Source organism: Apium graveolens, chromosome 8 (assembly GCF_009905375.1).
Source record: "Apium graveolens cultivar Ventura chromosome 8, ASM990537v1, whole genome shotgun sequence".
In the NCBI taxonomy this organism is placed as follows: domain Eukaryota; kingdom Viridiplantae; phylum Streptophyta; class Magnoliopsida; order Apiales; family Apiaceae; genus Apium; species Apium graveolens.
Window position 1 is genome coordinate 216,057,842 of NC_133654.1, and position 11,978 is coordinate 216,069,819.

The window sequence follows — 11,978 nt, forward strand, 5'->3', positions numbered from 1 at the left end:
GCAGGTCCTTGAGTTGTGACCATAACAGTCACATTTGGTACATTTTACAGTTTTTGCTCTTTTTCCTTTCTGGTCCTCTCCTTCCTCTCTCTTTCTATTTCTACATGGTCTACCAACCCCTCTTTTTAGTGTGGGTGGTTTTATTAGAGGAAGATCTCCATATGATGGCCATTGTTCCTTGTCAGGAATAGGATTGATGCTAAAATTGTAGGCTTGTTTATATATCCTTACTGAATACCATGAGCTAACTACTTTGTGTGGATCTATTTTAGCATGCAACATTGCCCTAATGGCATGCCTACATGGAATTCCAGACAACTGCCAAGCACCATAAGAACATATTTTGCTATTAAGAGAGAGAGGGAATTGAGATTTACCCTCGTGAATTTCATATTCCTCGGGTTTTGACATGTATGCTTTACAACTGGTAGTTTCCTTACTTATGGCCTTCAACATTTTGAATATCTTAGGACAAAGATCATCATCATTCCAAGTACTTTCAACTTGATACCTTGTTGCCATTCTTACCATGCAAACCCTCCTAATCCCTAAAACGCAAGAAAAAGGCAGAAATCATATTACATGTTGTTCTTATTTAAACAAGGAAATAAGATAGTTATAAGCATATACCTTCAAGTAGACTCAAAACTGGTCTGCATCTATCAACTCCTAGAGTAGAGTTGAAACTCTCAACAAAGTTGCTAGTGTTTGAGTCATTGCAAACATTTGGATCAAACTTATGTTTGCTCCAAGTAGATGCATCACCTAAGTTTGCAAACCATGTCATAACACTATCACCCCCTGCCTCTTTCAGTCTTTCCATAGCTTTTCTAAATGTAAATTGAGAAGTAGCATTGCAAGCCCTCCAAAACAGAATGTACATAAGTGGACCAGAGAACTGCTTTTTATAATTTCTACTTAAATGCCTACAACAGTACCTCCTTTTGGCAGTAGGCCACACATTTTCTAAGGCAAGATCAATACCCTGAAATAAAATGATACATATATAAGAATGAGACTATGACAGAAATTATAAACATGTGAAATTCAAAGAGTATGGTAAGTACCTTTTGCCTATCTGAGATAATGGTCCAGTCAGACCTGCACGAGTCTTTCACCATATGGTAGAGGTTCCACAAGAAAAAGGACCAGTTATCCTTATCCTCAATACTGACCACAGCATAAGCTAAAGGAAATATTTCATTATTACCATCCATGGCTACTGCAGATAGTAGAACTCCCCCATCCATGTCTTTAACTTTTGGAATTTCGACAACATCTTCTAGCTCATCTTCAGGGCATGTTCTGCAACCCACGACCTCTCCATCAGATTCATCATTATTGTAACCAGACTCCTCAACATTGTTCCCCTGATTTGCAATTACCTCATCATTATTTTCCTCATTCGAACCAACATTTGCATTACCTTCATTTACATTACTATCAGCAATAAAATCAACCTTCCTCCTAGCACTTTTGACAATATCCACTTGAAGTCCTTTTCTTTTGGCAGTTGTTTTTGGAATTTTTTGATCAAATAAAGGTTGATCAGATACTGATATAGGAGCGCTAACAGACACATTACTAGAGGAATTTTCACGGTTTATATTTTGTGGAGGGGAAAATCTAGGACTCCTCCTGACTGTCAAATTTTTGAAGGCTGTATTAGGTGAGATAGGAGGTGGAGGTAAGCTAGCATTGATTTTAGGTTTATTTTTGGGTTTGGGTTTGGGTTTAGGTAAAGTTTTGGGCTTGGGTTTAGTTTTACTCTTGGCAGGCTTCACTGAGGTATCCTCAAAATCATCCAGAGAAGGCAAATCATCATTTACATCCGGATAGAGAATGATGGTCATCATCATGTTCTACAATATCATCAACCCGAACAGTTTTCTGGGAATCATTTTGTCTTCTCAAATTCAAAATCAGCTTATATAGAGTACTAGGTTTCATAGTTGTCCCAACCAATATCTTAATAAGATTTTTTTCTTTTAACCTCTCAAACATTGTCATCAGTTCAGCATCTGTTTCTAGTTTCTTGTGACTCATCTCATAAACATATTGAAAAGTTGGATAACTGTAGTTCAACTAAATACCCCTGTTTTTAGCTTCATCTTCGTAATCCATAACCAAATCCAGTAATGTGCATTTATCAATTTCAACCTTAATATCTATAGTTATACCCCTCCATTCAAAATGTAAAGTCTTATGATCACCCATGCTGTAATAATAGTGCAATATATATACGAAATCAAAATCAAAACCCTAAAATTTAACATATGCGAACATATGTGAACATATACATGAGTCTACTGATACACACATATAACAACAGTGTAATTAAAGATGAAGGATACATACCTCAATTGTAATAAAAGATTGATTACTTTGTGGAAACGAATGAAGAAGAACCCTAATCGCACTTAACAAATCCCCAATTCTCCATTTTGTTGAAACTGAACCTAACCCGGCTTGTCACTGTATAAGCGTTATGTTTTTTATTTTTATTATTTATTTTATTTTTATTTTAAAGTTAATCATGGGTAATTAAACGTTTGATTAATAGTCTTTAACGGAAGAAGTATATCTGGGAATTGTATAATAATATGAGGGTACCAAATAGAAGTCAAAACTATTTGGTGTACCATCTAGAAAAGCCAAAAGTACGAGGGTACCGTTCAGAATTTCCCTTTTTTATATTAAGGTTGAACAAGTAAATTAAGAAAAAGTATAATTTGATGATAAAAAATAAGAAAAAATGAGTTAAATTAATTTTTAATGTGTAAGAGTAAGTCCAATAATGGTATTAAAATAAATGTAATTATTGTTATAATTTAATATTAAAAAAATGTTTTTTGATGCTTAAAATATAATTTATGGTCCAAAAATATCAAAATAACACCAAAAATATTCAAACTAAACTATATTCTAATTACTTAATCTTAAAGTATAAACTTATATTTGTCAATATTACTTTATTAATATACTTGGGGAATTACATGCTTAGATGATAATTATAGAACATGGTTTTATATTTAGACATTTTGATATTCTGCATCTAAATTTAACATCCCATTAAAGTTGATTTTCTATGTAGGTGTTATATTATACCCACCAATTATCACCCATTTTAACATCACCGTTTGATAGCAAGGAAAATTATGAATATAGTTAGTTTTAATATTATAAAATTTTACTATTTTATTATATTTATGTAATTCAATAAATGAGAGAGTCCCAAAATAAAACGGTAAAGAAATGAGTAAGAGGAGGTAACATAATTAATTTCTTAATATTTATGTTTTGTTTTTAATTTGTATTTACTCTTTGTGCAAACTTTAATTGAATATATATTAAAAAAATATTAAAATTCCTTAAAACATATTTTTGAAATACACCGACCTGTTTAAATTAAATACATTAGAATAGTGAATATGCATATGAGTTACTATATCTATTTTTTACATAGCTACCCGGTCAAAATATCTATATTATATTAGAATGGTTTTTTTTTTGCCAGCAGAATGGTTTAAACATTAACAATTTAATAAGTTTTTACCTAATTAATATTGTCAGTTAATTATGTTTAAGATTTTTTTGTATTTCGTTGGGAAGAGAAAGTCGGGTCGACCTGTAGCACGACACTAATTAGTTGAGTTTGGACATGAAGATTTTAAATTTCACCGAAATGTCATTAGATAGATTTTCTTGGGGACCATACATTAGAGCAGATGTTACTCCCTCCGTCCCTAAAAACGTTTACTCTTTGTATTGGACACGTTTGTCAATGCACACTTTTGATCGTTAATATCTTTAAATTCGTATTAGTATTAAATATAAAAATTTCATTGTATTAAAGTACTGATAAATACAAATCCAACGAGATCACTCATGACTATGTTTGATATTATAGATTAGACGTAAATTAGTAGTCAATCGCTTACCATGAACAGTACCGAAAGTCAATATAGGAACATCATTTTGGGACGGAGGGAGTACCATATTGGAAGGTTGAGGTTGTTTTCGATCATTTTGGAACATACAACTTAGTCAGTTCGGAACATAAATCATCTAACTTTTAGTGAGGCGTCTTTATAGAGGCTAAGTAACCACTCATTTTAAAATATTAAAATATTATAGAAAGGTTCAAATTGAAAATAATAAATATATTAATTATCAATATCAACAACAAATATTTAAATTTAATTAGTAAGATAGCATATGTTTCGCATACGTGAATTTCTTGCAATATACAAAATTTATTTTAAAATTTTTTTAGTGCAATATTGTAAAATTCATCATACTTTTGTATTGTTAAAAAAATGTAAAGATTAGTATAGGTTGCCGATACTTGAATTAAAATGTTGAAACATATAATTATATTTAATTATTTACGATTATAAAAATGTACATAGAGTAAACTTTAAATTTTTTAAAAATATTTTTAAATTAATTATGTTAGTGAAATTACATCGCTAAAATAAATTATGTGCAGTATTGTATAATATTTGAAAGACATAAAATTGATAAATTTCTAATAAATATAAATAAAATTTATAATGTTTTATCAATTCCCACCACAAATATTCAATGCACTGGTTAAAAGGTCCAGTGTCCAATACCACTGTGTATTTGAAAAATACTTTGGTCTTAATATTTTATCGAATATATTGACAATTTTAAATCTTTAAAATCTTTGATGATGACTAATAATTTCACTCGGCAAAAATTGGTTCATCAAATCCTTCAAATTCAAGACTGAAACAAAAAACATGATAAGATATTAACAAAAAAAATGTATAAACAATAAATAGGGTGATACGACTCGAACCGGAGTATCTCACTCAGCCGAGCTTTGATATCATATTAAGTAATCAGCCGCAGCCGCTCTAAAATCTTAAGGCGTCAGAGAAAGATCTGAACACGATCTTATATTTTTTAACAATAGGTATATCCCACGTTAATAAGACTATGGGCTCAGATTGGTCTCGTGTACTTTTTTTTTTAGTTTTATTGTTGTATTTGTATTTTTCATTTTCTTTTTAAAATTTACTTTTACCAAACACTAATTTTATCATGCACTAAGACGGAGGTCTTACGGAAATAGACTCCCTACTTTTTGAAGCAGGGGAATAGTCTGTGTATATTTTACCTTCCTCGTACAATGTTCTAAGCACATGTTTGGTTTGCTTTGACTTGATTTGATTTTATAATAAATTTTAATTAAAATATTAAAAGTTTTAATTTTTCAGTTACTCGATTTAATAATATTAAAATACTAACGCCCGCAAGGGTTGACTCGGTTGGTTAAATAGAGGAAAACTATCCTCTTGGTCATATGTTCGAATCCCACGGGAGGAGAATTTATGATTATGCCTCCCGAGTCAGAGTCTGTCGCTTAAATACGGTTTACCTTGGTTCACGTGGTTTACCAGTACGCACCCGAAGGGTAGCGGCCGCGGGTTAACTACGAAAAAAAAAACTAACAACTAAGTAGTTTTTTTTAAAAAAACTAACTAATTAGTTTTCAACTAAAACACATTACATGTTCTATTTTTTCCGACTAAAACACCTCTGTTTTCTGATGGGCAATCTTACTTAATAAATCTTTTTAGCTAAAATAAATTATCTTTTTCTATTCTTCTAACAAAACCTTCTCCTTTTTCGAAAATTCAACTGACAATTTTATTTGATAAAATAATATAATAATATTATTTTGATAGATTTTATACCAATTCTACTATTATAGTTTCACACTTAATTTTTTATAACGGATGTTTCTAATACAATAATATCTTTATATTAAAAAATATAAATGTTAATAACATATTTTATAATTGATTAATTCGTCTAATTTCATTTCATATTATATATACTTAAATTAAAATTATAACACTAGCAGTAAATCTTCATTGGGCTTACAAACATTTGCCATTAATACTTTTAGGCTTTAGCCCAATACAAATATACAGTTCATACAGTACACAATTTCGCACAGTGTACTGCACACACAGCAAATCGTAACCCACATTAAAAAAAAAAAATCAATAATTCTCAGGAAAAAGAAAAAGACAGCAGAAGAAATGTTACTAGAAGAAAAAGACAGCAGTAGAAAAGACAAAGACATTTACCAGAAATTTTATCACTAAAGTCAAATAGAAGGTGGGCAGACAAATTAGTTTGACAAACTTGTTTAAAATCCGTATAAATCTCCGCTTCAAACTTCAAAATTCAAAATCAGATCACACTCAATATTTCATTTTCCCTCTCCTAAACTAACAAACTTTCTCTCTCTACAACTCTCGTCAAAATGCAAGCATTCAAGTAATTCATCTCATCTCTTGTACTCAACTATAGAGATTCCTGATGTAAAATAAATGTATGTATTATGTATATGTATCTATCTATTATATCTAACGATTTGTTTTTGTGTGGATATGTAATGTTATGCAGATCCGAAGAACAGTTGCAGCTCGTGCAACGAGAAGAGATCGATGACGAAGAAGAGCTGTTTGAAATGATCGATAAACGTAACGATTTCTAAGCTGTTTTCATCGATTTTTCGTTGTTTCGTAATTTGATTGATGTGTTTTTTGATTTAATTAAGCCGTGATATTGTGTGACATGTGGATCGATTGTGTTTAATTGATTATTAGGCTTAATTTCATTTCTAGTTGTTTAAATGTGTTGAGCTGATCGTGTTTAGTTTTTTCATAGTCGGATTTGTTTAGATGTGGCGTTGAACTCTATTTGACTTAATATTCTAGATAGTTGCGAGCTTTTACATTGACAGGTGATGTGCTTTGGTGTAGTGTTTTACTTATGATTTAAATCGGTTGTGTTAATCGAGTACGTGGTAGGTGTTCTATTTCTCTAGAGTGGAGCGTCTAAAAAAATGATATATGTGTGACCGATGTTCTGTTTCTCGATTGTAACGAATTTTTAATATATGTAACAGTTTTATTAAAACTTTGTTGTCTAAAATGTGAATAAATTGTAATTACTTGAATTTAGGTTTTATTTCAAGTATTTAGTTTGTTTGAGGCACAATTAGTTTTAACAGTTGAGGTGATTTTTAGCTACAAACTCTTACTTGAGTGCTAGCATTTTTTTAATAGGCTATGTGTTTTGGACTTTTGGTATTATGTAACGTGATATCTGAATTTGTTCTGTTTATCAATCTATTCCTGAGTGTTTTATCAAACTTCGTTATATTGAACCTTTATACTGAAAGAATCTGTTTCATAGTGGAAAGTGTAGTTCGGAAAATTTGATATATGAGTTTTGTTCCACGGAGTCCTATAATTTACTGGTAATTCATTGTAGGTTTTTTTACTTCTTTTTTAATAAAATTTTTCTGTTATTGAACACCATAGATTATCTCGTAATTTGTAGATAGTGCTCAATTGATAAAACCATATAAGCACAGCTTTTCTATTTACTTTGTTTTATGGTGCGATTAGTTTGGATATGGTTTCTCTCATTCATCAGAAGCGTTGATCTATATTTTTTCAACTTTCAGATAATTTCTAGGTTTTCGGTCTTTGCTGAAAAATGAAAAGGGGTTGTATTTGTTACCTTAGTAATCAAGTTCTGTTTCTTATGAGTGTAAAAAAGACATTGAGATGTTGATATGTGTGTTTTTGACTCGTTTAAGCTCTGATATGTATAAGCATGTAGATCGATTGGGTTTATTCGAATTTCAGCTTAATTATATCGTATGTTTTTTTTTGTTTTAATCTGTTGTAATGTTCATATCTAGTTTGTTGTGTTGCAAATAGTTGCATCACTTTATGTAATTATTTAGTGTTTTCTTATGGCGTTTATTGCCAATTTTACAGTGACTAATCATGGGATCAATGCTGGAGATGTGAGAAAGCTTCAAGATGCAGGAATCTATACCTGCAATGGCTTGATGATGCACACAAAGAAGGTGAAAAGGGGAATCACCATTTAGAATCATTCTGCTGTTTAAGTTTTGGGCTTGCTTTCTTATAATTATTTTTGATTTTTATAGAATTTAACTGGGATCAAAGGGTTATCTGAAGCAAAAGTTGACAAAATCTGCGAAGCTGCTGAGAAGATAGTGGTTAGTGAACTGATTTCTAGTGGTCATCCAAAATGATAATATGTATCCCATTTTATTCCTCCCATGTGTGTTATAAACTGGCTTTTGTTTGGACACTATTCTCAGAATTTTGGGTATATAACTGGAAGTGATGCTCTGCTCAAAGTAAGATTCTTACGTCTTTAACTCGAAAATTGACATTTATGACTTCTCGTCTACGATTATATTATTTTTTTCCCAGAAGCTTGTTGTTATTACTTGGTGCATGTTACTAGCTTTATATAAATATACAGTTCGTTGAATTTGCTGAAAATTGTTCTAAAAATTATGTTGTGTAGAGGAAATCTGTGGTTCGAATAACAACCGGAAGCCAGGCTCTTGATGAACTCTTAGACGGTAAAACTACTGTCTTGGGAGAATATAACCCTCAATTATTTGATTTATCAGCAAGATCTTAACATTTTCTCGATAAATATGCTAGGTGGCATAGAAACTAGCTCGATAACAGAAGCTTTTGGAGAGTTCAGGTGAGAACAGATAACACTTCATTGTCTAGTTGGAAAATCTAGTAAAAAATTAAGAGATTTTGAAGTTTTACATTTAATCTATTCTTTATTCACTTGCAAACAGATCTGGGAAGACACAGCTTGCTCATACCCTATGTGTCTCAACACAGATTAGTCACTGGTACTTGGCAGCTAAAGTTGCATCAGCGTTGCTTAAGGCCCCAACTCATTGCAGAGTTAGAATGGGGCAGATTTGATTTGTCAAAAAAAAGGATGGGGCAGATTTGATTATTCAGAAATTCTATTATGTGCCTAGATCATACTTTGAGCTATCTGTGATTAAAATATGTAGTATATCTGTATATGCGATAACTAGCATATACTAAAACAGTGAATATATAAACTTCAACAATGGTATGATTGACAATCATCACTTGACATGGGACCTTTAATGGTCTTAAAAGAATTGCTGTTAGAAAATCAGTTTTAGATTAAACCCATCTCCTGATCTCCTTTTAAATCTATAATGCTGAATTGAACTGACCTGGAGTAATTGCTTCTATATGAACAGCTTCCTACTCATATGAAAGTAGGAAATGGAAAAGTTGCTTACATTGATACTGAAGGAACTTTGTATCCTCAAAGTTTGTTTCATCTCATATGAATACTCCATGTAGCATATCTGCAATTAGCATTTAAAATTATTTATCCTTCACAAAGTCCACTCCCAACCGACCAGATCGAATCGTACCAATTGCTGAAAGGTTTGGCATGGATGCAGGAGCTGTCTTAGATAATGTAAGAATCTTCTTAACGCCTCTTGCTATCCGTCTTGATTCTTGACTCATCATTATCAGATACGGAAATAGTTATGTGGTAAATTGATAAATGTATTGTTTATATCTATTACATGTGAAAGATCATATATGCACGTGCATACACATACGAGCACCAGTACAACCTACTTCTTGGTCTAGCAGCCAAAATGTCTGAAGAGCCCTGCAGACTTCTGGTAAATTTGTAAATCTTAAGGCTAATTTTTTTGCAATGAGGTAAATGTTTTAGATTGGGCTGATTTCTGTCTTGATCGAACTTTCAGATTGTTGATTCTGTTATTGCTCTCTTCCGAGTGGATTTTACAGGAAGAGGAGAACTTGCGGATCGCCAGGTTAATGGGCTTAAAGTGCTTATCAATTTAAATGAGGCCATTTGATCATTGTCTTTATCTATTGATTCACTTCCATGGGTGCTACCTATTTCATTTGCAGCAAAAACTTGCTCAGATGTTATCACGCTTAATCAAAATAGCTGAGGAATTCAATGTAGCAGTGTATATGACAAACCAAGGTGTGCAGAGAACCAATCTTTTTTACTCCCTAGTCGCATTTTTTTTAACAATTCTTCAAACAGCACGTACTGACCCTTGTACGGAGGGTTGAAGAGGGAGAGATGAAATTGAACACCTGCAGCTCGTGTAAAATGTTATCTTAGACACATTTGCTGATCTGTATGTATGACTTTGATAATTACAGTTATAGCAGATCCGGGTGGAGGAGTATTCATATCAGATCCCAAGAAGCCAGCAGGAGGGCATGTGCTTGCTCATGCAGCCACAATAAGGTTGATGTTCAGGAAGGGCAAAGGCGAACAGCGTGTCTGCAAGGTGTTTGATGCACCTAACCTCCCCGAAGCTGAAGCAATATCCTTTTGAAGTCACCATACTTTGGTCTATACTGGTTCATGTATATCCCAAGGATGCCAACAATCCATTCAATAGTTTACAAAATTAGCGATTCCTTACTATATTTCATAATCATAGTATAGATTAATGGTTTATTATATACCCTATTAATCTGCATGTGGCTATGATTTATTAATCAAGTATATCCTTCATTTGTTCTCTAATTATCTGCACGTCATTTTAATTAGATTGATTACTGATACCAATGCATCTTTGAAGCTGTTGACAATTTCTGAAAATTTGTTTTTGGCAAGATTTGATAAGTTATTTCTTGACAATTTTACGTGTTTCAGATAACAGCAGGTGGAATTGCTGATGCAAAGGACTAAAATTTAGTACTATTTCCCCAGTTACAAGTTCCAACAACGAAAGGGTTTTATGTTGCTCATTGCCTTTGCTAGAGTGGTTTACATAAGCTTATTCGTTTCCTTTCAGTATTTAGTAGTTGTAGCCTATAGGCGAAGTACTGAAGTTAAGAATTTTTGTCAATTGCATAGACAATTGCAATCTATCTATTAGATCATATCGACAGATTGTAGAGGTATAAGCATTTGCAAATTACATCTTGAAATTCGATGGCTCGATAGATATAATAATATCTAACTGTCAAAGCAAATAGGACAGTCTCTTATGCAAATGGCACAGGGTATGGGACAGTCTCTTTTAACTGCAGAAAGTAAATTACTGAAATATAAATGCAGTAATAAAGAAATTAAACAATGCAGAACACCAAGAGTTTTCACTTGGTTCAGCCCCTACACCTATTCTATGACCTACTTCCAAGTCCCCATGCCAACTAGCATAGAGAATGTATTATATCCATTTAAAACAAAGTACTTACAAACTTTCTTTGATTACAAACTTGGCCCACTTGAAAGAACCTTTTCCCTAGCACACAGCTACCTAGCACAAAGCTACTTGACCTTCCTGTTGTAATCAACCTCCCACAACCCGGGACAAGTGATATAATACACGATTCAAATACAATAATATAATGTGAAAGTTTACAACTCAAACTAGGTTTCTTATTTTTCTGGATATATATATCTCGAGTATGGAACAAGAAAATGATTTCAGATGATGAAGAAAAGACGTGAAAGTGTAAGCTACAAATCTGAAATGAAGAGTTGTATTTATAAGCAAAGTTCTAACAGATTTATTTTCAAACACAAGATAAGGTTGAAAGATAAGTTTGTTTGAAAATATTTTGAATGAATCTTTGAAACTAATCTGTTAGTACGTTTGAAAGAGATAAATCAAGTAAAGATAAGGCTTGAGAGATTTTAAACTTGATTTATAAGATAAGGTTTGTTTGAGATAAGGTTTATCCAGATAAACAAGATTTACACAAACCCTAACAACCTAATACTAAACCTGCGGGATAGACTTCCAGAAAGATTGAACAAACTGCATTCTGATAAACATTGCTGAGATCTCGGATGATTCCAATATGATGTCTTCATTCTGTTGCTAAGAACTCTTATCATCATAAACACTTGAATTAACATTCTCCCCCTTTTATGATGATGACAAAGAAAGCATAAATGCTCCCTCTATCAAAAACACTAAAGGCCTGTAAAACAGAGTTAGAACCAACAAAATATATTGCAGTTTATAATACATGCAATCAATATGAGAATGAGACAACTAAAGAATGAATGAGATA

At 32.1% G+C, this 11,978-nt stretch overlaps 1 protein-coding gene across 1 annotated transcript; it reads left to right on the forward strand.

Moving 5' to 3' along the window:
* The first annotated feature begins 6,176 nt into the window (after nucleotides 1-6,176).
* On the forward strand, nucleotides 6,177-10,883 carry LOC141677812 (meiotic recombination protein DMC1 homolog). The gene is made up of 15 exons (XM_074483882.1): nucleotides 6,177-6,321; nucleotides 6,451-6,527; nucleotides 7,839-7,930; nucleotides 8,015-8,086; nucleotides 8,192-8,230; nucleotides 8,404-8,461; nucleotides 8,547-8,592; nucleotides 8,696-8,768; nucleotides 9,143-9,204; nucleotides 9,303-9,369; nucleotides 9,491-9,583; nucleotides 9,671-9,739; nucleotides 9,840-9,918; nucleotides 10,104-10,270; nucleotides 10,597-10,883. Exons 1-15 carry the CDS (start codon nucleotides 6,308-6,310, stop codon nucleotides 10,639-10,641), a joined length of 1,053 nt encoding a protein of 350 aa, XP_074339983.1. The 5' UTR covers nucleotides 6,177-6,307; the 3' UTR covers nucleotides 10,642-10,883.
* The last annotated feature ends 1,095 nt before the right edge of the window (nucleotides 10,884-11,978 follow it).

Excerpts from the sequence above, each read along its gene's own strand:
- LOC141677812 (XM_074483882.1), top strand. Across the intron at positions 6,528-7,838 it reads GTTTGAAATGATCGATAAAC|TGACTAATCATGGGATCAAT; the intron begins GTAACGATTTCT and ends CCAATTTTACAG. Across the intron at positions 9,740-9,839 it reads GAGAACTTGCGGATCGCCAG|CAAAAACTTGCTCAGATGTT; the intron begins GTTAATGGGCTT and ends TTTCATTTGCAG.